The sequence below is a fragment of the Mustela nivalis genome, assembly GCF_964662115.1.
Source record: "Mustela nivalis genome assembly, chromosome: 18".
NCBI classification, from domain to species: domain Eukaryota; kingdom Metazoa; phylum Chordata; class Mammalia; order Carnivora; family Mustelidae; genus Mustela; species Mustela nivalis.
In genome coordinates, this window is record NC_139037.1 from 47,761,000 (window position 1) to 47,786,186 (window position 25,187).

Sequence of the window (25,187 nt, forward strand, 5' to 3'; positions counted from 1 at the left end):
GATCCCCGTTGAGCAAGGAGCCTGATGTAGGACCCAACCCCAGGACCCTGAGCTGAAGGCAGATACAACCGATTGAGCCACCCAGGCATCCCTAAGTATCAGACTTTTATTTTTTTATTTTTTTTAAAAGATTTTATTTATTTATTTGACAGAGAGAAATAAGAAGTAGATGGAGAGGCAGGCAGAGAGAGAGGAAGGGAAGCAGGCTCCCTGCTGAGCAGAGAGCCCGATGCAGGACTCGATACCAAGACCCTGAGATCATGACCTGAGCCGAAGGCAGCGGCTTAACCCACTGAGCCACCCAGGTGCCCCAGTATCAGACTTTTAATCAGAAAAACTGAGAGGGGCTTAATGATACTTCATTTGTCCTTCATTTCTATGGGTTCAAGTATTCATGATTATAATGTAATTGTGATCTTCTTGACTCATTGTTCTTAATTTATATGAAGAGAACACATCCATTTTCCATGGGTTTTGAAAATAGAAGACTTTAACTTCCCAGTCATGGTATTCAGATCAACTAGCAAAGCTCAAAATCATCCTGTGGTTGCACCTGGGGGGCTCAGTTCGTTGAGCATCTGGTTTCAGCTCAGGTCATGATCCCAGGGTTGTGGGGTTGAGTCCCGCATCAGGCTCCTTGCTCAGTGGGGATCCTCCTCCTCCCTCTGCCTGCTGCTCCCCCTGCTTGTGCTCTCGGTCTCTCTCAAATAAATACATAAAATCTACAAAAAAAAAAAAAAAAGAATCACCCTTGTGTTTAAAGGCTTCATAATTGTGGCAGAGTTCTTTCCTACTGGGTTCTGGTGGATTCCAAATGAAAAGGGTAAACCAGAGTCTAGGTAGAGCCTGAAATTTGAAATGTATAAGCCGGCCTATGAAATGCTTCCTCTCTCCTGACCTTTCCACAGAGACCGTAGCAATGAATCAGAGACGCAATCGCACTAGGTTCACAGAAGATCAACTGAAAATCCTCATTAAGGCATTTGACCAAAATCCTTACCCAGGTTATGCTACCAAACAAAGACTGGCTTTGGAAGTCAACACTGATGAGTCTAGAGTCCAGGTAAATCACAAATTCTATATCTTCAAGACTAAAAGTGGAAAGGGAGGAGAAGGAATCTGCTGATCGAGCAGAGCTACATAGGAGTCTGAGAAGAGCTTTGTATGGAGTATCTTTGTGGGGGGCAACAAAGCAAAGCTTATTGAGTGACAGTACAGAGCTAAAGAGGGAGGGGACCTAAGAGGGTTGCCCTGAGGCGTCCTGACTGACACCCAGAACTGACAAGGATGTTGCTCTTTGTCTGACTTCACAAATGTGGGTACTGAGGACGAAAGAGCGGAAGGAGTGGGAAGAAGGCGGGCAGGTACTCCTTCAGGCAAGAGGAAATGTTTGGACTACCTGTAAAATACATAACTGCAGTATCTACTTAGTAACTTAAAAGATTATTACAGTCCTGTTGGGACCAGACTGTGGAGATGCTAAATGCCAAGCCTTGACCTAAGACTTCGGCAGATCTGACAGGTATCAGTAATAATCCCGAGCTTTGATCTAGTAAGAATCACATATACGCCCTTGAAGAAAAGTAGTGATGGGGTTGAGATGACATAAACATACTTAATTCTCTCATTTTGTTTTCCTCACTTAAGATTTGGTTTCAGAATCGAAGAGCTAGGCACAAGTCCCAGAAAAAGTCAGAACCTGATGAGGATTTAGAATCAAGCCAAGACCAAGATCATGCTGAAGTGGAGATTCAGAGTAAATAGTCTGCGCCAGTCCTGGTCCCTGGCAGGGCCTCTCGGGTGCCCAAGTGCCTGTCTACGCTGGAGCTAACTCTTGCTCCTAGCAGGAAAGAATGTTCTCTTTCTGGACCTCCTTCCTGCTCGGGTCTTCAGGTTCAGGGTTCAACATGGCCCCTGGAAATTTTTCCTTTCATGGATCACGAACCTTCATCTTTTTTTTCCTTTCACACTTTATTTATTTATAGGAGAGAGAGAGGGAGGAAGAGAGAGAGCATGAGAGTGGGGTGAGGCCCAGAGGGAGCAGACTCCCTGCTGAGTACGGAGCCTAATGGGGCGGGGCTTGAGCCCAGGACTACAGGATCATGACCTGAGCCAAAGTCCAAAACTTAAACTGACTGAAACATCTGGGTGTCCAGGTTCATGGACCTGAGACTCTCCTCTGTTTACATTCTTTCCACTGGAAAGAACCAGCAACCTAGCCATATACTGCATCTCTTCTAGAACTTTCTCCCTGTAATAAGCTGGGGCAAAGCCCTCTTAAGGAGAAGCAACAGGCTTCAAATTAGATGGGAGACAGAGTGGGGCATGTTTGGGCTCCTTGTCTGAATATGTAAACTGACCTCTGAAATGTTCTTTGACCCTTGATCTCACATTCGTCCCAGGCAGAGAAGACAGACGGCACCGTTCCAGCTATACTCCCTCACAACTACACACCCTCATCCAGGCGTTTACGAACAACCCTTATCCTGGGATCAATACCAGAGAGCAACTTGCTAAAGAAATTGGCGTTCCAGAGTCGAGAGTCCAGGTAAGTGATGAAGAATTCAACTGCTCCATGTCCTAGAGACAGAGACGTATGGGAAGGGGAGCTATGTGGACATGACAGGCACATTCCCTCTCCAGGGCCTTTCCACAAGCTGTTCCCTCCATCTGGTAGGTTCTAGCCCAGGATCACTCACAGCCAGCTTTTACCCCCTTCAGGTGGTTTTTTGTTGTAATCAATATTTTTCTTTTCATCTTTTCACTGCATTTATTACTAATAAAAAAATTTAAAAAATTCATTCTCCATTCTCCAGTGGCTCTTACCCTCTTGCCCACATACTTGACCCATTTCCTCAGAACCAGTTCAAAACTGAGCCTGTCCATTGCCATTTTCATAGGAAGCAACCAGTGCAAGGGATGTAGCAGAAGGTTGGAGGAAGGCAACAGTGTTGTTCAGGTTCCACCCAAAAGCCAGCTGGGTGGAGAGTCACAGAATTCAGACAAAAGGACTAGTGACCTGTTAGTGACATAGTCTAACTAAAGTGGGCTGGAGAGGAGATAGGGTAGTCTGCCAGAGCCTTTAGTGAATGCCTCAAACCTAGAAGAAACTATACTAGTAGAAGAATGGGGAGGACCAGGGAGGCAGTCTTCTGGAAATTTCCATAACTCTCCCACATTGAGAGGTGTGGAAAATCGAGAGAACACCAAAGAGCCTGACTCGTTTTGGCAGAAAATCTTAACTGTAGCATGAGGAAGTCACAAAGATGCCGCCCACATTGTGAAAGGCTACACAACGATGCCCAATTTCACCAGCACCGGGATCACAGACTAGAGTGGTGGGGATCACACTCCTGACATGGAAACTATGAGATGCAAAAGCAAGGAGAGTGGCCTTTCAGGGGGAAACTCCCGCATCCATGCAGACTTGAGTCCAAGTCAAATAACCTGGTGGGTACCACAGAGCAGCTGGCCACGCTGGCGTGTCACATAGAAAGGACTTGAAACAAGCAGGTAGAAGAAGAGAATGGCGGGAAACTTCTCCAGGGCTCTCAGGATTTGATGGCAGTACCGGGGACAGCTGCAGAAGCAACGGCACTGAAGAGGTTTCCTGTTCAGTGGCCAGTTGGACAGGGGGATGAGGACCCAGGAGGCAGATGAAGGGAGCAAAGATGGGGTCCTGAAAGGGAGTCTGGAGGTTAGTCAGAAGTAGTGCACACTGCACACCACCGAAGATGCCGCTCTGGGCCCAGGGGGAGGAGTCCAGATGACGAAGGAGTAGGGGGACCCTAAGTTTGTTTCACTGCTCAAATACAACTATATAGTTACCAAATCATTCTTAGCACCTGAGAAATCAGTCAGAGGTCTGAGGAAACAAATACTCCAATTCTTTTGTTTGTAGAAAAACAACCACCTTTTGGAAAGTAGGAGTTGTTTTTGCTTCTTCTGTTTCTTCTTTTCTGGATAAAGTGATGAGGAGAAATTCATCCCATAAGAAAGAAGAGGAGGTAGTACTCGAAGCCAGGGATTTAATCAGCATGGATAGAAGTGAGATGTCTGAACAGGAATTTAACACAATGATTATAAAGATACTAGCTGGGCTGGAAAAAAGCAGCCAGAGTCCCTCACCTGTAGAGACAGCTCTGGACCCCAAATCGGGGAGGTGGCAGATACAGGTGGGGGTTCCTGACAGAGGGTGGTGGGGGGAACAGCCTCATGGTAGCCATCCCAGGGGCACAGGGAAATATATGGCCTTCAGGCCACCGCAGGCTCTTCCCAGCCGGGATGGGAAGGCGGTCTCCCAGAGGAGGACGCCGATGCCTGTGTGGTAGAAGGCACAGAGGTCCTCTACAGTGACCCTTTTTGGCTAAGTGTCAGCAATACAGGGAAGTTGGATTTGTCTCCCGTGACCTGGGGTCCATCTTTGGTCAGGCAGATCTTCTTGATAAGAGACCAGCTTTTGAACCTTCGAGAGTTTCTCTGCCCTTTGTGAAAGCCTCCCCAGAAGGGACCCCGGTGATCCCGTCTGGGAAAAGGAGATTCAGCATCAGTCTCCCCTCTACCGACCACAACTGTTTGGACCACACCTGGGGCCTTGGCCTCCCTGAATTGGGCCTTTGCCCAGGGAGGAGGTGGGGGACTCAGCAGTGGTAGAATCATTAGACCTTGATTCTGGAGGACCTCTGTGAAGAGCTGACTTAGGGTCATCAGGCTTTCCATTGGTCAGGAGGTTACGTGGGCCAGTGGGACTCCTGGCCTTCTCATCTCCAGTCTCTTCCCTCCTGCTCTGGCATCGAGGGATGCTGCTGCTGTTGCTGCTGATTCTGCTTCTTTGGCTTCAGCGTCATGGTTGCGGCACTGGCCAAAGTGGGATTTGGAGGGCGGTGAGGAAGGGGCACGTTGGATGGTTTCCTATTTGTTTTCTGAACAGTGCCTGGCACATGATGATAAGAATTCATTGAATGAATGAAGGAAGGAAGGAATGTTACTTTACCTTGAATTCAAGCCAGACATTTGGCTAAACTCTTTAGATCTGCCATATTTCTCAACCTTTCTAATTATCCCATGAGGTTGGAAGTATTTTGTCTACTTTAGAGATTTAACATTTAGTTCAAAAATGTAGGATCCTTTTACTAAAAAAGAAGATTTTATTTATTTGTTAGAGAGAAGGAGCACAAGCAAGGGCATCAGCAGGTAGGGGAAGAGGTAGGATCCCCATTGACAGAGGAGCCTGACGCGGGGCTTGATCCCAAGACCCCGGGATCATGATCTGAGCTGAGGACAGACGCTTTACCAGCTGAGCCACCTGGGGGTCCCAGCAATGCAGGGTTCCAACGGAGTGTGATTCTTCCAGAGTAGTGTACTGCGTGTGTATTTCCACACCAGTGCTCCTTGCAGTAACCAGGAACCAAATGACAGGAGGAGGACTGATGTGCCATCCTCTCTGCTCTCTTCCTCCCCCCTTCTGTGTCTTTCATGCTGCACTTGTACAAGCATCTGCGGTGTGCAAGGAGCAGGCTTACCTGGTGAGGCATTCATGAAAACAGAAGCTTGGAAAATAGTAAGGGAGATGGGCAAATGAACCGCAGTTTCGATGGTGCGATAAAATCACACAAATTCACCTTCTAGATAAACACGAGTGAACAAATGAGTTTGGTACCAATAGGGAATCAGATGCGTCTGGCAGAGATCGTTTCACAGAGGAAAACTTGATCTGAGGCTTGACAGTCGGGAAACTCCCCAGGGGAAGACCCAGATAGAGGGGGTTAGGAAGGGCAGCACTGGCGGGAGACCAGATTCCGAAGAGCAGTCCTGCAGCTTCCAGAGAATCGCAGATCTGTCTACGGGCTGGTGAACTAGCATGTCAAAGATACTTGTGGGAGCTCCAAGTGTGGACCAGCTACTTGTAGCCAGTTAAGACTGTGGACACAAAACCCAAATGTGACATCATTCGTTAGCCTGTGAGCCGGGAGATGGGGCCCATCTCTGATTAATCCCTGTATGCTCAGGCATGCTCAGAGGTCTTGAAGTGGATTACACACTTGGAAAGTGTTCACTGGAAGGGTTTATATTTCATCCTTTGGGTGGGAGGGACGTGCTTGAGGAATTAAGGCAGAGGAGGAGAAAGCATGCTACAGTTAAACCTTGAAATAGCTTCTCTTCCTCCAGAGTGAAGAATGGACTCTGCTACAGAGACTGGAAATAGGTTGGACAATCAGGGAAAAGTCAAGGAGGCTGAGGCATGGAAAGGGGTTAAGGGACGGCATGGACACAGACTAACACAGGGCACGGACAGGGTGTGGGGGACAGGGATGGCACGGAGAGGGAAAGAGATGAACCAACCTGGAAGATACGGCGTGTTTGGCTTGGATGGCTGATACGGGTGTTATCCAGCAGGAGGATGGGGTTCTAGAAGAATATAAGGAGTCCCACAAGGTGGGAGGTGTCCGCCTGGGTTACCCAGAACGGATAGTTAGGAGGCAGCTTCCACAAGGCTCCCAAGCTCTGGGGAGGAGAGGATGCGTCCCAGTGAAGGCTGGAGATTTTACAGAGAAGCCCAATGGAAATGGAAGACTGACTTTTGAGTAATTGGTTTGGCGGGATTCTGAAAGAGCATGAGCGGAGAGAGAAGAAAACAGAAGTCAGCAGTAGAAGATGAAGTGAATCATGTCCTAATAAGGTCATTCCAATATTCTTTGGGCTATTTTTCTCCTCAGAATTCAAAGCTGAATACATTTTTCCTTAAGATCAAGATATGGGTAGGTGCAGAAAAAATGAGAACTTATCTGAATGGCTTCGTCAACAGGGGACTAATTCTTGTGGCCATCACAAGCATGGCAGACGGAGAAAGAGGGTTAGGATTTGGGTGTGGACGCCACGTACAGGGCTATGCATGTGTGGGCTTCTGAGACCAGCATTCATCTGCAGGGTGGCCTAGACCGTCAGGAAGGACGTGAAAGTTTCCAGGATATTATGTGACTTTTCCAAAGCCTGGTTTTTGGACTCCAGATCTGTGCTTTATTCTGCTTGCAACCTCTGTGAAAACCAAAAGTAGCAGCTGTGGGACAGGCATGTGTGTGTGTGTAATATATAAAAGCACGTGTTTTTCTAAAGTTATGTTATTATAAAATGTATACATATATTTAATGTCTGTGTCTAATGTGTCTAAATTACCTGTAGTGTAATTTATGGGCAGAGGCTGGGAGTAGCAATCCATTATGTATTACTGTGGAATAGAAAATATTTCCCTAGGGGCACCTGGGTGGCTCAGTGGGTTAAGCCTCTGCCTTCGGCTCAGGTCATGGTCTCAGGGTCCTGGGATCGAGCCCCACATCGGGCTCTCTGCTCAACAGGGAGCCTGCTTCCCCCCACCCCCGCCTGCCTCTCTGCCTACTTGTGATCTCTCTCTCTCAAATAAATAAATAAAATCTTTTAAAAAAAGAAAATATCCTGGGTCATGGAAGAGGGTATAAAACCCATCATGCAAGTACTATGTGTGAGGTTCAGAATTTTGGGCTTTATCTCCAGACCCAATAGACTTTCCTAGATATCATATGGAATGACAGTGATTTTGAAATTAAGCCTAAAACAAACCCACTCTTCCTTCTGCCTTATGACAAAAGCAATGGCAAAACTCCCAGACGTCACTTGCTTTAATTAATTCTCAGTGTTTTACCCATTTAGATTTGGTTTCAAAATCGGAGATCCAGATTCCATGTCCAGAGAAAAAGAGAACCTCATGATCAAGACTGAGAACAGAGACAAGACCAGCAACAGGATCTCTGGGATGAGAGCATTCAAGGTAATCCCGCTGTCGCTCACAAGCCGAGCCTCCTGAGTGTCCAGTCGTCCCACATGGTGGAGGCAAACCCAACTATCTCTTGGGAACTAGAAGATATTCTTACTCAAAAGAAGGATAAACCTGGAAGAAGGATAGGTTAGAAGGATAAAGCTAGAAGACAAACCTACTCAGATGCCTTATCAGGTTCCATGCAGTAAGGGGATTGGTTATAGTGTCTGAAGGCTCTCCCCAAGTTATGGTTCCCCCCAAGGAATTCCACTGGGCACTTTTCCAGCTGGAATGCAGAAACCCCAGGAGAATGGGAATTTTGTTCACTGTTGTCTTCCCAGGGCCTGGTACATAGTAAGCAATCAGTAAATTTTTGTGGAAGATATGGTTGACTTAATAGAAGAATCAGTCTTTAGGTGTGTTCTGCCAGGGGCCGCCTAGTGTGTGGCTTTCCCAGGGGGTAGTAAGTTCCACATTGGACTAGGAAGGTGGGAGTGAGTTTACTTTCACGTTTGAATATACAAACTGGCTTCTTCCATTTCTCTCTCTCTTTTTTAAAGATTTTATTTATTTTATTTGACAGACAGAGATTACAAGTAGGCAGAGAGGCAGGCAGAGAGAGAGAGGAGGAAGCAGGCTCCCTGCTGAGCAGAGAGCCCAATGCGGGACTCAATCCCAGGTCCCTGAGATCATGACCTGAGCCAAAGGCAGCGGCTTAACCCACTGAGCCACCCAGGCGCCCCCATTTCTCTTTCTTATCTTTGCCCATTGGGCATAGAAACTACACAAAATGGCACCAGTCTCACTCTCAACTGTCTTATTTCTCCAGAGCGAGACTTTCAGTATATTTTATGTCTTCACCCTGGGATCTAAATCTCTCTTCTAAGCATACTTTCAGCTTTTCCAGAAGTTGAGCCTGTTGGAGATGATAAGCAGAGCTTCAGGGAGCAGAGACAGATACAGGCACCACACAAACCTACTGACTGATTTGATCGTAGATCCAGAGTCCAGCAGATCTGGAGAACAAGGAAAATAAACATACCAGTAGAGCATTTTTCCAGCCATCACAGTAATTGTGCTTTTTAGTAAGAAACATTTATTGGTCTTTATCCCCATTTCTAGCACAGTTTCTAAAATCTTTGGACTTTCCAGTGATGAGAGAAATCAGAGAATTGGCACTTTCTGGTCTTCCTCCCTGACCTCCAGGAAAGGGAGAGGGTCTGGAGATTGAACCATTTGTCAATAGCCAATGATTTATTATTATTATTTTTTTTTTTTTAAAGATTTTATTTATTTATTTGACAGAGAGAAATCACAAGCAGATGGAGAGGCAGGCAGAGAGAGAGAGAGAGAGAGAGAGGGAAGCGGGCTCCCTGCTGAGCAGAGGACTCGATCCCAGGACCCTGAGATCATGACCTGAGCCGAAGGCAGCGGCTCAACCCACTGAGCCACCCAGGCGCCCCAATGATTTATTATTTTTTAATCTTAATTCCAGGATAGTTAACATACGGTGTTATATTAGTGTCAGCTGTACTGTATAGGGAGGGATTCAAAAATTCTCTACATTATTCAGTGCTCATCACGGTAAGTGTACTCACAGTCCCCTTCACCTTTATTCCCCACTCCCCCTTACCTCCCTCTGGTAACCGCAGGTCTGTTCTCTATAATTGAGTCTGGTTTTTTGTTTCTCTTTTTTCCTTTGTTCATTTGTTTTGTTTCTTAAATTCCACATCTGAGTGAAATCATATAGTGTTTGTCTTTCCCTGACTAGTATACTGTATTTTAACATGTGTCTTTTTAAAAAAGTTTTTTAGAAGATTTATTTACTGAGAGCAAGGGAGAGGCACTTGAGTGGCAGGAGGGGCAGAGGAAGAGACTCTTTCAAGCAGACTCCCTACTGAGCTCAGAGCCTGACACAGGGCTCAGTGCCACCACCCCAGAGATCATGACTTAAGTTGAAACCAAGTTGGATGCTTAACTGACTGAGCCACCCAGGTGTCTCATCTATTTAAAAAGTCTTTATTTATTTTAATTTTTGTTTTTTAGTAATCTCTATCCCCAATGTGGGGCTCAAACTCTCAACGCCAAGATCAGGAGTTGTATGCTCCACTGCCTGAGCCAGCTGCACTCCCTCTGATTAATTTCATTAGCATGTTAGTCTCTGCATCCATCCATGTTGTTGCAAATGGCAAGATGTCATTCTTTTTTATGGCTGAGTAATATCCCATTATATATATATATATATATATATATATATATATAGTCTTTATTTTTATTTATATTATATATATTCCATTATATATATTCTTTATATATAATATTCCATCATATATATGCATATGTAATTTATCCATTCATCTATGGATGGACACTTGGAATGCTTCCATAATTTGGCTGTTTTATTTTATTTTTTAAAAGATTTTATTTATTTGTTTGACAGAGAGAGAGCACAAGCAGGGGGAGCAGCAGGCAGAGGAAAAAGGAGAAGCAGGTTCCCCATAGAGCAGGGAAGCCTGATATGGGACTCGATCCCAGGACCCTGGGGTCATGACCTGAGCTGGAGGCAGTAGCTTAACGACAGAGCCACCCAGGCACCCTCCTTGGCCCTGTGTCTGACTTTCACATAGCATTATGTCCTCAAGGTTTATCTGTCTCATGGCTTGTGTCAAATTTGTCTCCCTCTCTAAGGCTGAATGATACTCCATCTCCATCATGTGCATTCACCACCTTGGGTTTATCCATTTATTCATGGATGGACATGTAGGTAGCATTCATCTTTGGGCTATTGTGAATAATGATTCTATAAACACAGGGGGTACAAATATCTGTTTCAATCTCTGTTTTTAATTCTTTGGGTTAGATATACACCCAGAAGTGAATTTTTGGACCATATGATGAAGAATTTTTTAAAGTAAACAGATATTATGAAGCAGATATCTTAAAATATTTAATAATAATATTAAATAATAATTTTAAAATATTTTTTTTGAACTAGGCTCTACTCCCATTGTGACCTCGAACTCATGACCCCAAGATCAAGAGTCACATCTCTACTGACGGAGCTAGCCCAGTGCCCCTAAAGCAGATATTTTAAAAAGTAAAGTATCTGGTCAAATAGGGATTTCTAAAAGGAGTGTGATAATTTCAAATATTCTGAAATTTCATACCCAGTCAATAAAGTTGCATTCTCTAAAAATTAAAAGTTAAATAAATCTGTTATGTAATAGATGGAGAACCTTTAATTGATGTGTGCCCCCCCCCCCACGAAGATATCTGTGACATATATACCTTATTTATTTATTTTTTTAAAAAGATTTTTAGGGACGCCTGGGTGGCTCAGTTGGTTGAGCAGCTGCCTTCGGCTCAGGTCATGATCCCAGGGTCCTGGGATCGAGTCCCACATCGGGCTCCTTGCTCGGCAAGGGAGCCTGCTTCTCCCTCTGCCTCTGCCTGCCTCTTTGTCTGCCTGTGCTCTCTCGCTCTCTCTCCCTCTGTCTCTGGCAAATAAATAAATAAAAATTAAAAAAAAAGATTTTTATTTTTTTATTTGACAGAAAGAGATCACAAGTAGGCAGAGAGGCAGGCAGAGAAAGAGGGGGAAGCAGGCTCCCTGCTGAATAGAGAGCCCAATGCGGGGCTTGGTCCCAGGACCCTGAGATCATGACTCGAGCCGAAGGCAGGGGCTCAACCCACTGAGCCATCCAGGCACCCCATATATACTTTATTTTTAATTAAGTTCATATTCTAATTAAGTTCATAGGTCAATAGCTATCCAACAGAAATCTCTGTGTTGTTGCAAACAGTCTTTCTTAGTGCTGTTAATAGCCACAAGCCACAGCTGATTACTGAGTAGAACGAATATGGCTAGTGTGACAAGAACTGCATTTTTAATTTATTTTAATTTTTTAAAGCATTACTTATTTGAGAGAGAGGGAACACAAGTGGGAGGGGCCCTGATGTGGGGCTTGATCTCATGACACTGAGATCAGGACCTGAGCTGAAACCAAGAGTTGGACGCTTAACCAACTGAGCCACCCAGGTGCTCCGTAAGTTATTTTAATTTAAATGTGTATAGTCACTCTAGGAAACAAACTGAGGGTTACTGGAGGGGAGGTGGGGGGATGGCGTAACGTGGTGATGGGCATTAACGAGGGCATTTGATGGAATGAGCACTGGGTGTTTCATGCAACTGGTGAATCACTAAACTCGATCTCTGAAACTAATAATATATTATAAGTTAATTGAATTTAGATTTTAAAAAGGCAAAAAAGTGTATAGTTCATGTGGTAGTGGTTACCCTATTGAAGGGTGCAGATCTAGAAAGCATTTTGTGAACTGTTTCATTCAACATTATCGGCAGCATCTTTCCAATTTTATAAATGTGCTCTTCAAACACTGGTACCTATTTATTTGATGGCATTAGTATGTTAGAAAGTATAATGTAAAACTCTATCTTAATCACAGCAAAACTGAAACAGTGCCCTAGGGTTAATGAGGTTAAAAGTAGCAGAGAATGTTAATCTTATTTTTTAGGCAACTGTTTCCCCCAATAAGTTACTGTGTCTTTTCAGACCCCACCAACAAGCCCACTAGTGACTGCACAAGCCTAGAACTCAAGGTCAAGTAATATAGCCCCCAGCCAGTGAACAAGGAAGGCCCTGCATTTCTTTCTTTCTTTCTTTCTTTTTTTTTTTTTTTAAAGATTTTATTTATTTGAGAGAGCTCAAATGAGTCCACAAGTAGGTAGAATGGCAGGCAGAGGGAGAGGGAGAAGCAGGCTCCCGCTGAGCCGGGAGCCTGATGCGGGGCTCGATCCCAGGACCCTGGGACCATGACCTGAGCCGAAGGCAGACGCTTAGCCAAGAGCCACCCAGGTGCCCCAGGCCCTGCATTTCTTAAGAAAATGAGCCCAGACCCTATCCAGCTTATCCCAGCTCCTGGAACATGCCCTAAGTTGTTTCCCTTTCTCCCGACATCAGGGGCTGGGTTTTGCTTCCTTCTGGTGACTTCTTTACCCCCAAATGAACAGGGGATATATGTTACATATATGTTTGCTCATTATGCAAGCTCCATCTTTACTCATGAAAAGTCAGGCTCCCCTACCCTTTTCAGCAATATGCATGTTGCCCCAACTCCTGTGATTATAAAAAACTTGTTCTCTCCCCCTTCCAGAAGGTGGGTTTGAAGCTCTACTTCCCACCTCCTTGTCTCCTCACCTAGCTGCCTCTTAGATAAACCCTTTTCTTGCTGCGAACCAGGGAGTGGCTCTGCTGCCTGTCAGGCAGAGGGACTTGGGCTCAGTTATAGAACCCAAACTAAGGATGGATAAATTTTAAGAGAATGTACACAACCCAAATGAAGAAACCTAAAATATTACACTAAGGCACCTGAAAAGAAGACATGAATATTAGTAATGGCAGGTGGACAGTGAACCCAGAAGTTGGAAAAAGTACTAAATGAAGCGAAGGCATAAATACTAAATGAAGATAAAGTAATTTGAGCAGTTTGGGGGCAAGGGTTCCTCAAGGTAATTGGTGATGTTTTGAGCCAACAGTGACAGTAGGAGAACGCATAAACTACGCGAGGATCTAGAGGAAAAGATTTCAGACAGAGTTCCAGGTAAGAAAGGGTCGGAGAGACTGTCCGATATGGATGCTATTGAGGAAGGAAGTGCTGGGCACTGGAGGGGCAGCTTTCTAGAAGAAAGCTTTCTAGAAGAACACGTGAGCCTTTGAAAGGTTTCCAGGCAGTCTTAGGTTTAAAAGGGCATGGATCTGGGGCCCCCAGGGTGGCTCATTCAGTTAAGGTTAAGCATCTGCTTTCAGCTCAGGTCATGGTCCCAGAGTCCCGGGATGGAGCCCCACATCAGGCTCCCTGCTCAGTGGGGAGTCTGTGTCTCCCTCTGGTCCTTCCCCCTGCTCCTGCTCACATGTTCTCTCTCTTAAAACAAACAAACAAACAAACAAACAAATAGAAGGATGTGGATCTGAAGAACAAACCGAGCCAATAAGTGTTGGGAGGTTCATGCAAAAGAAGTGGGTTGTGTGTCGGGGATCCCATCAGTCCTGAACACTCCAGGGTTAAGATGAATGTAAATTTTCTCATCCACCTCATTTGCTATGAACCCCCTGAGTCAGGGTGCCTGGATGGCTCAATCTTTAAAAAAAAAAAAAAAAAAAGATGCAAAGGAAAAGCATTGGATGCTTAACCAACTGAGCTCCCCAGGTTCCACTAAGGAAAACGCTTTATTACTGGTGTCCAGGTTGAGAACAGTATCTACAGGATGAGCCATTGTGGTTACTTTTCAGGAGTGGATTGGAGTTAGCAAAGTTATTTTCTTTTCTTTTCTTTTTTTTAAGGTTTTATTTATTTGACAGACGAAGAGATCACAAGTAGGCAGAGAGGCAGGCAGAGGGAGAGGGGGAAGCAGGCCCCTGCTGAGCAGAGAGCCCAGTGCGGGGCTCTATCCCAGGACCCTGAGATCATGACCTGAGCCGAAGGCAGAGGCTTAACCCACTGAGCCACCCAGGCGCCCCTGGCAGCCTAGGCCCTGTTTTAACACTTCACATGTGTTAGGTCACTGAATCCTCATGGTATCCTCCCCATATTAGAGATGAGAAAAAAAACAGAGGCACGAGGAGGTTGTAAACTTGTCTGAGGACACAGCAAACTGCAAAGCTTGGCTTCGAACCCAGGTAACAGGACTCCCAAGCCCGTGCTCTTACCCATAAAGAAACATGTGCTCACCGGCGGGCCACTGTGTACAACTGTGCAGTTTGTGCATTGCATGGAAACTCCCACCCAGGGTGGAAGTAGGAGCTGAAATCCAGCTCGCTGTCTGCTCACCAGGCCATGGTCCCTGCTCTCTGCTCCACCTGCCTTGAGGAACAGATGCCTTTTTCTTCCCACAAAAGTGTCACCCATCAGCCAAACCATGTATCCAGGGGTCTGTCTGACCAGAAGGTGCCAGTCCCTAATTTGCACCCATCTATTCCAAACCCCAGCGGCTCTGGACGCATGGTTGTGGGACTCTGGGCACACTGGTTTCCCTGTAAGCAGGGATTTTCCTAATCTTCCCCCAAATCCCACCTTGGCTCCCAGATCAATTTTTTTTTCTTTTCATCTTGGAGCTTCCAAGATTACTAGGCCTAAATATTTTCCTAGTAGCCCAGATGTGCCATCCTTCAGTGGCCCGGCCTCCAATGCCCATCACTGTTGGGTCACCCACTCACTGCTCAGTACAGAGAGACTCAAAAGAAGAATAGACACGGTCCTTGGGGGAACACAAGATTTGCACACACTTAATAAAATATTTCCAATGTCATTATACATAAAAGTGCTTTTGGCACTATTCTGCCCTCTCCTCTCTATGAAGAGAGAGATCTGAAGCTGAAATAACCCTCAACAGCCAGGGAGATGTGGCACAGAGCACATCACATGCATATGTGCATCATTCCACGTGTTCCAGTGCCATGCCTCTCTGTACATTTGGGTAGTATCTCTCAATTTCAACACCCCAATATTTACCCTATCCCTCTGCAGAAGCTGCATCTCCTGTTTACTTGTTCCTTCAGTGGGTTGTGAAACCAGGTATCTGGGAGCATGGTCACTGATCCCTGCTTCTCTCTCATCTCCCATAAGCAACAGACTGTCTGTCCCTCTGGTCTATCACCTTAGATGCACGTTTCATCCAGAGCACCAACTCCTCCATTCACTATCTCAAAAGCGATCTCAGATAGGCTTTAAAAACATCTGGGATTCGGGCGCCTGGGTGGCTCAGTGGGTTAAGCTGCTGCCTTCGGCTCAGGTCATGATCTCAGGGTCCTGGGATCGAGTCCTGCATCGGGCTCTCTGCTCGGCAGGGAGCCTGCTTCCTCCTCTCTCTCTCTCTGCCTACTTGTAATCTCTCTCTGTCAAATAAATAAATAAAATCTTAAAAAAAAAAAACAAAACATCCGGGATTCCTGGATGTACGTGATAGGGATGGCCAGAGGAAGGGCTGATATGTGGGAATTGGGTGAGGCTCTATCCAGCAGCTTAAACAATGTTGACAGTAATCTAGTTTCTCTTTCTCTATTCATGCTACTTCCACTGTGTTGACTTGATCCTCAGTTTCTACCTCAGGGTCTCCTGGTAGCCCCAGCCTCTGTATTCTGGGCAGGAACACATCATATCACACCAAGTCATTTTGGGGACAAGAGAGCAATCATCTTTTTTCCAGAAACCCTAGCAAATGCCTCCTGTGTGCTCACTGGCTGTGCCTGAGATATGTACCAACCTCAGGACCATTCGTGTGGTTGAGTTGGAGGTGGGGTTCACTGACTAGTTAGGCTCTGGAACATTCTTAGAGTTGAGTGTAGGGTCAGTTCTACCCAGACAACATGGGTTGAAATGGGAGGGGGATTTCTAATGGAAATCTCATGCAATCTCCTATTGTCTTTGAATGGTCAGAAATCCAGTGGCTCCATTTTCAAAATATCTAGAATTTTCTCAACACTGTTATCCTGGTTGGAACTACCATTTTCTCTCCCTTGGATCTTACAGAAATGTCACTGCATCCACATTTGCCCCCTGCCGCCAGACTCAGGACAACTGCTAGAAACTGGAAACAAACTCAACGTCAATTAACTGGTGGATGTGCACGCTTCGGCAGCACATATACTAAAATTAACTGGTGGATGAATGCATAAATTGTGGTATAGCCATCAATGAATACTACTTGGCGGGGGGAAAAGGAGTGAACCACTCTTACTCACAGGAACATGAAGGAGCCTCAAAATCATTACAATACAAAAAAGCAGCCAGACACGAAAATGTGTATCATATAACTGCACTTCTATAATAGTTTGGAAAATGTAAGTGAGTCTATAGTGACTGAAAGCAGATCAGTGGTGTTCTGGGGAGGGGGCTGCTGGAGCGCATGTGGGGGGATTAGAAAGATGCATACCTAGGGGCGCCTGGGTGGCTCAGTGGGTTAAGCTGCTGCCTTCGGCTCAGGTTATGATCTCAGAGTCCTGGGATCGAGCCCTGCATCGGGCTCTCTGCTCAGCGGGGAGCCTGCTTCCTCCCCTCTCTCTGCCTGCCTCTCTGCCCGCTTGTAATCTCTTGTCTGTCAACTAAATAAATAAAATTAAAAAAAAAAAAGAAAGGTGCATATAAAACTTTTGGGGGTGATGGATAGGTTTCCTGTCTTGACTGCGGTGATGGTTTTGAAGGTATACATTTATCAGAAAGCATCAGATTGTTCATTTTAAGTACCTCTTGTCTATTGTAGGTCAACTTTGTATCAGTAACATTGTAAAAAAAATCAGAAAATCTAAGAAGCTGATATAAGACCAACCTCAGTAAGGACAAAAGCAGTCAACAAGGAATCAGAAGCCAGAACAGAAGAGGCATTGATATGCAAATATCAGAGCCTGAAGTTTGTAAATAGTCCCGTGGTTGGCAGACCTAGCTGGGAAAAAAAAGGACAGAACGCACACGTTTTCAGAGTCTTGAATGATTTAGAAGTAGACACATACACAGATCAGGTTTCCAGGGTAGAAAGATAGTAGATGATCATTTGAAAATCTCAGATGAGTGATTTTCTAGGAAAGGCTGAGCAGAGTTCTTGGGTAAATTTTAAAAAATATTTCAGAAACATATAGTTAATAGTGACGTTCCAGAGCACTAAAAGAGCGGAATATTAGTTCTGATACCATATAACACTCCTGGTGCCTACCCTGTGTGTGGGGAAAATGCGCAGAGTCCCACATCCTCCATCATCCCCAAGCCAGGGATATGGTGGTCCAGCCTTAAACCTTGACTTTTCTCACACTGCCTACTTTCCGACTGCCAGAAAGTCCTGTTTCTCCTCCCTCAAAGCACCTCCCCTGGCTTCCCATTGCCAAGTTTCAATAATCTCTTGCATGGACCTTTGAAGTGGATTCTGTTGGGTCACTAGGGGCGGTTGGTTAGCCACACCTCACTCCCCTCCCATTCAGAAATAGATCCCTGGGGTGCCTGGGTGGCTTAGTGGGTTAAGCCCCTGCCTTCAGCTCAGGTCATGATCTCAGGGTTCTGGGATCGAGCCCTGCTTTGGGCTATCTGCTCAGCAGGGAGCCTGCTTCCCTCTCTCTCTCTACCTGCCTCTCTGCCTACTTGGGATCTCTGTCTGTCAAATGAGTAAATAAAATCTTTTAAAAATATCTGAAATCGACTGCCTGGAGCAGTCTCGGGAACCTGCTTGTCCCGGATGGCGCCGCTTGCTGCGTCTTCATCGCCAGCTATTCCACGTGCGCAGGACCGAGCTCACTTTCCCAATGTGAGCGGTCACTTTAAGGCCATATATATACACGAACATGCCGGACATGCTGCAGAGTGCTCTTAAGTCCAACTAAGTGCTTCAAAAAGAAAGCGCAGCTGGTGTCAATACATTATTAAAATGTCTAATAATTACCCACTTGCCTTTTAAGGACAGGCCTGAAGGGAAACGGCTCCTTCTGGGAACCTCATGTACTCACAGCAGTGGTCAGTTCTCCACCCAGCACGGCCCTGCTTGCTTTTGAAAGGCCTATGTTTGCAAAAACATTCAAAGCTGTTTAAAGAGGGGCCTGGCTCACTCACTCAGTGGGGCAAACAGCTTTGGGTGTAGAGATTACTCAAAAATAAAATCTTTAAAAATAGGTACATGAGGGTAGGGGGGTACTGGGCGCTGCAGTCAGTTAAGCCGAATTCGGACTCTTGGTTCCAGCTCAGATCATGTTCTTAGGGTTGTGAGATGCAGCCCAGCTTGGGGTCATTGCTGGGCAGGGAGCCTCTATCTGAGATTCTCTCTCTCCCTCTATCTGCCCCTCACCACTACTTCCCTGCGTTCCTGCTCACTGTCCCTAAAAAAATAAAAATCAATAAATAAATCGAGCCATTTAATGGAAAACTGTTAGGCAGAGTCGGATAATCTAGAAAACTCCATAATGGCAGCACCAGAGTGTCTAAAGGGTGGGGATTCCTGTGTTAAGCAGGGAAGAAAGCCTTCAAAGGCCACCCCTTGCCCATGGCTGGCTTCTCCAGGAGACGGGCCACTTAATGACTTGGCCTCTGCCACCATCTAGTGGTTGCATGTGGCAACTGCCACGGAAGTCTGCAGGGTCAGGCTCCCAGGTGCAAGGCAGGGTGACACCGAGCACATGGGAGCCTTTGTCCCCAAGCACACGGGAGCCTTTGTCCCCAGGAGCGCAAGATCATCGCTTCCTCTTGGGCTGCACATACCTTAGCATGATGCACACGTCCCGGTGGGCTCTTAGCTCACCCCCGTATGTTGATGGCTTTCGCATCTCCCTGCAACAGGAAATAAATCTTTATTCAAAAAAAGAGGAAGAAGAAAAACAACAGCAACAAAAGACAGAAATCTTGACTATTGAGAGCAGAGAATCCTCCAGGTAAGTTTTCCAGACCCCCCAGATCAGAAACTCTAGGCAGGGGCCCAGCACTGTTTACCCAAGCCCCTGCCAAGTCCCTGCCTCCCACCCTCATGGGGTTCTGAGGCGGGCTCAAGTCTGAGTTCAACCATTTAGAGCAGTGGTTCTGAAGTAGAGGTGGTTCTTTTTTTTTTTTTTTTTTTAAGATTTTATTTATTTATTTGACAGACAGAGATCACAAGTAGGCAGAGAGGCAGGCAGAGAGAGAGAGAGGAGGAAGCAGGCTCTCCGCAGAGCAGACAGCCCGACGCGGGGCTCGATCCCAGGACCCTGGGATCATGACCTGAGCCGAAGACAGAGGCTTTAACCCACTGAGCCACCCAGGTGCCCCGAGGTGGTTCTTTTTTAAAGATTTTTATTTTTTTTAGCAATTGAGAGACAGAGAGCATAAACTGGGAGAGAGACAGGGGGAGAGGGAGAAGCAGGCTCCCCACTGAGCAGGGAACGTGATGTGGGACTGGATCCTGAGACCCCGGGATCATGACCTGAGCTGAGGGCAGAGGCTTCACCGACTGAGCCACCCAGGCGCCCCAATCAGAGGTGATTCTGCCTCCCAGTGGACCCTTGGGGATGCCTGGAGACATTTTGGTTGTCATAGCTGGCCTGGGGGAAGGGGACAGAGGTGGGTAGAGGCTGGGACACAGAACATCCTACTAGAGCAAGGAATTATCAAGCTTCACCTGTCAGTAGTGCAGAGGTTGAGAAGCCCCACAGACCAGTACCGAATTTCCCCTACTGCCCGCGCTCCTGCCCTGCCTCTGCCAGCTCCTTGTCCGTGAGACCCTTGCTTGCCCCCGACTCTGACAGGCACGGAAGATATTCCCGGTATTTCACGGGTAGGGCACTAGCCAGTGCTAAAGCGGTCCTGGCCAAGTCCAAGGATATGGGTTCCACCTAGGAACACTTGGCACAGCTGCCTGGCTCTTTAGGGGCATCAGAGTAATTTTTCTAAGTTTATTGATATTTTTTAAAAAGATAATTGATTTATTTGAGAGAGAGAGTGAATGAGCAAGAGAGAACACGAGGGGGGAAGAGCAGTGGGAGAGGGAGAAGCAGGCTCCGGCTGAGCTGAGAGCACGATGTGGGGCTCGATCCCAGGACCCTGAGATCATGACCTGAGCCGAAGGCAGAGGCTTCACCGACTGAGCCTCCCAGGTGCTCCTACTATCATATTTTTTAACTCATCTCTACACCCAACCTGGGGCTCAAACTTAGAGCCCTGAGATTGAGCCACATGCTCCACCGACTGAACCTACCAGGTGCCCCAAATTATAGTAATTTTCAGATTTATCATTAAAAAAAAATCAAGGGCACCCCATATCCACAATTTAGGGGAACACAGGTAAATGGTGGGGCAAAGCCAAAGTGGTAACACCCACATCCGTGCAGACTCCATGTTGACTCTTAAAGGGACCAAAGAACATGCCTTTGCTTTCCTTGCCCATAAAATGCCAAGAATGATGGTGTCTACCTGGTGGAAAACATCCATGAGCAGGACGATTTAAGATCGTGATAAATGCTGGGAGAACAGAAAAGAGGGGTGCCTGGGCAAGGTCACTCTATGTGGGGTATTCCTGGAAGGCTCCTCTGAGGAGGTGGCGTTTGTGCGGAGGCCTGAGTAATGAAAGGGAATGAGGTGTGTGCAAACCCGGGGCAAGCACTTGAGTCATGGAAGAGTGACCCCATCCCGAGCTACAAGAGTGAACTCGGTGGGTCTGATTCACTCCGGCAGGTCCTGTTCTCCTTGCTGGTGATTGCGTTAGGGCCGGTTAGGTGACCCAGATCTGGGCGATGGGATGTGAGATGGTGTCCGCCGAGAGGTCTTTGGAGAAAGTTTCCTTCACTCCTAAAATGGTGATACTAGAAATGTTTTCCCTTGAGGCTCCGGGTGTTTCTGCAGCTGGAGAGGGGTCCAGAGACCCCAGAGCCAGCCTTGTGCTCCCCGCCCAAGCACGAAGCCCTCACATATCCCTCAGCCCGCTGCACTCCTCTCCTTCTGGAACTTTCTGCTGCAGAGAGAGAAGGGGGCAGAGAGACAGAGAAGATAAGAAGGAAGCAAAAGAAAGTTCCTGGGTTTTGTCCTTTCCCCTTGGGCTGAGGAGCGTTTGTGGAAGGGAAAGAGAAAATAAGGGAAAATAAAGAGAAAATTGGAAAAAGAAAAATAAATTGAAGAAAGATACAGAAGAGCAGGGTAGGGCCGGTGCCAATTCGACCTTGTCTACACGATGCTGAGGCATCTCACACCCCGTCTGTGCACGCCCGCAAAAATGCCAACGCGTCTATCACACTCTGTCACGTTTATGTGAACCGTTTCTGAGAATCACCCCACACAAACAGTTACCATTTCCTTCACGAATATTTATTTTGTTTTTAAAACTGGTGGTTTTGGGTGCCTGGGTGGCTTGGTGGATTAAGCCTCTGCCTTTGGCTCAGGTCATGGTCTCATAGGATAGAGCCCCACATCGGGCTCTCTGCTCAGCAGTGAGCCTGCTTCCCCCTCTCTCTCTGCCTACTTGTGATCTCTGTCTGTCAAATAAATAAATAAAATCTTAAAAAAAAATGGTGGTTTTATTTGAGTGACTCTGTGTGCGTGTGTGTGCCGTGTGTCATGTCTCCTCTCAGCAATTTCTAGTACACAATACAGTATTGTTAACCACAGTAATTACAGGGGCCAAGGGCAGGCTGCCTCTGAAAGGGCCATTTTAGCATATTGATTATTTTAAATTTAAAGTTTCTTGGGGAGCTCAGGTGGCTCAGTCAGTTAAGTGGCTGCCTTTAGCTCAGGTCATGGTCCCGGGGTCCTGGGATCAAGTCCCACATCAGGCTCCCTGCTCGGAAGGGCGCCAGCTTCTCCCTCTCCCTCTGCCTGCTGCTCCCCCTGCTTGTGCTATCTCTCTGTCAAATGAATAGAATCTTTAAAAAAAAATTTCTTAAGAAACAGCCAGTGCGAAACACAAAAAACAAAAACCTCCGCACGTAACCTAAAGCCCCTGTCTCCAGAAAACAGGAACTAAGTCCCACTGCAAGAAGGGCCCTGCCTGTACAGTCGGAGAGACGTTCTCATTGGCTGGGTTAGAAGCTTCAGAGCCAGAAGTCTGCAGAAACCGCCACCACTTGTCACTAACTAACTCCCCCGGCCCAAGTTCTGTTTTGAATTCTTCACTAATCAAAGCTCCCCACCGCACGTTTGCTCACTGTCACTTTGTCTAAAAGGCATAAAAACCCCTCGTCGCGGTCATCTCTTCGCATGGCAGTTTTGTGACTGGGCCTCCTGCGTGAGCACAGGACTCAACACCGGATGTTTCCCTCCTGTCCATCTGGCTCCTGTCAGTTTGATCCTGGAAGCAGCTGGAAGCAGCCTGAAAGGCAGAAGCAGCTTTCCTGCCCAGTGTCACCGCGCTGCGCATTAGCTCCCCAAACTCCCCCGCCTCCTCACCGGAGGCTCTTACCCGTGACCGTGACCGGCAGCCCGTGTTCCCCTGCGGGCCCTGCTAACCACCCTTGGGCTCTGCTTCTGTGAGTCGGACTCTCGCTCCTACTTTGTCTCTTTCAAAGGTTCCGCGTAAGTGAGACGAGGCTGGATTAGTCTCTCTCTGTCCCGCTTACCTCAGCAGGATGCCCTCAGGTCCAACCACATTGCCACCAGTGGCAGGATTTCTTTTTTTCTCGTGCTTGAGTAATATCCCATCATATACTTGATTTTCAGTCATATAAGCGATATTTTAAGGCCCTCGTACTTTCAGCAGGGCTGACTGGAACGTGGGATTTCTGTAGGTGTCTGAAGAAGACCGCAACGCCATTGCATTTTCTGATCCTGGTGTGAGGACTCTTAAGTTCCCATTTTAATTGGGGCCAGAACATACCTGATAGGCTTTTTGGGGCCAGGGGCAGTTCAAGTCCAGGCTCAGCCTTTCCTTTGCCAGCCACACTGGTCTGGGGTCTGCAGGGGACAGTGAGTCTTTATGCCCCCAGAGTCACTTGTTGAGATCTAAGCCACAGGCCATGGCACGAGGCGGTGAGCCTTTGAGAGGTGGGGCCCTCATGCTGGGACCAGGGCCGTCATTCAAGGGATCCTAGGATACCCCTTTCCCCACATGAGGACACAGGGAAGGTGCTGTCTTTGAACCAGACCCCAAATCTGTCAGTGACATGATTTCCGACTCCCGGCCTCCAGACCGTGAGGAAGAAACCTCCAGATGATGACAGCCTAGCCGTGAGTACACCTCTTTCCTCTTCCTGTCACAGGGAATCCAGGCTGGAGGTGAAGGGATGGGGGTGCTGGAGGAGGGACCGGCGCCCAGAGACCTGCCCGAGCTCCCACAGACTGTGCAGTCAGATGGCGTGTGGGAGTCAGCCCAGCTGCACGACCAAGGATATTGAGACTTGGCAAGGGACCTTTCCTGTCCAAGCCCCAGGCTCCTCTTCTAGAACACGGATCGCAGCCACTCCTGGATCATAGGGTTGGCATGAGCATGAAGCCAGTCATCCTATAAATGCCGGCCAGATCTGGTTCTTCAGAGCCTGTTTCTCACAGTGGGGCCCAGAAAGCTCAGGCCTCAGGGCGCCCGGATGCAGGGGTCTGGGGTCCCTGAGACTAAGGAAGCAGAACCTTCCAGGTCCTGCTCACTCTTTAAAATGTCACCTGCTCCATTTTCTTCAGGGCCTGTATGTGTCCGTATCCAAAATGATTTTTTTTTAAAGATTTTATTTATTTATTTGACAGAGAGAAATTACAAGTACACTGAGAGGCAGGCAGAGAGAGAGAGAAGGAAGCAGGCTCCCTGCTGAGCAGAGAGCCCGATGCGGGACTCGATCCCAGGACCCTGAGATCATGACCTGAGTTGAAGGCAGCAGCTTAACCCACTGAGCCACCCAGGCGCCCTCCAAAATGATTTTTAAAAGTTGATTCGTGGGGCACCTGGGTGGCTCAGTTGGTTAAGCAACTGCCTTCAGCTCAGGTCATGGTCCTGGAGTCCCGGGATTGAGTCCCACATTGGGCTCCCAGCTCTGTGGAGAGTCTGTTTCTCCCTCTGAACTTCTCCCTCTCATGCTCACTCTCTCTCAAATAAATAAAATATATATTTTTTTATTTTAAAGATTTTATTTATTTATTTGACAGAGAGATGGAAAGGCAGGCAGAGAGATATAGGGAAACATGTTCCCTGCTGAGCAGAGAGCCCTGAGATCATGACCTGAGCCGAAGGCAGCGGCTTAACCCGCTGAGCCACCCAGGCGCCCCTCAAATAAATAAAATCTTAAAAAAGAAAAAAAAAAAAAGTTGGTTCGTCTGCTAACAATCTGTCCTCCTGCCTTACAGTGTGAGCTACCTCTGGGCAAGTACACAGTCAACCTTGTCCCCCAGGGGGTCCCTGACCTAGAGTGGGGCTTGGAGAGGAGCAAATCTTCAATGTATTCTTTTTTCTTTTTTTTTTTTTTAAAGATTTTGTTTATTTCTACAGGAGAGAGATCCAGAGCAAGAGAGCACAAGCAGGGGAGAGGGGGAAGCAGGCCCCTTGCTGAGCAGGGAGCCCAACTCAGGAGTCGGTTCCACCGGAGCCGAAGGCAGACACTTAACTGACTGAGCCACTCAGGCACCCTCCTTTTTTTTTTTTTTTTTAAATAGTTTGCATTTTAAAGATTTTATGTATTTATTTGACAGAGAGAAATCACAAGCAGATGGAGAGGCAGGCAGAGAGAGAGAGGGAAGCAGGCTCCCTGCTGAGCAGAGAGCCCGATGTGGGACTCGATCCCAGGACCCTGAGATCATGACCTGAGCCGAAGGCAGCGGCTTAACCCACTGAGCCACCCAGGCGCCACTCAGGCACCCTCTTAATGTATCATTGTTGAAGGGACAGCAGTGCCGAAAACCTGCTCCGAGCAGCACCTGAGGGCTCAGTTGGTTTTCGGTTCAGGTCATGATCTCAGGGTTGTCAGATAAAGCC

General features: G+C 47.0%; 1 protein-coding gene across 1 annotated transcript; it reads left to right on the top strand.

Annotated features, from left to right (window-relative positions):
* Positions 1 to 919: 919 nt before the first annotated feature.
* Positions 920 to 23,625, top strand: DUXA (double homeobox A; the record flags this gene model as incomplete). The annotated part of the gene is given in 6 exon segments (XM_082711124.1): positions 920 to 1,063; positions 1,648 to 1,756; positions 2,403 to 2,548; positions 7,684 to 7,749; positions 7,753 to 7,863; positions 23,491 to 23,625. Coding segments are annotated over 6 exon segments (711 nt in total).
* Between the last annotated feature and the right edge of the window lie 1,562 nt (positions 23,626 to 25,187).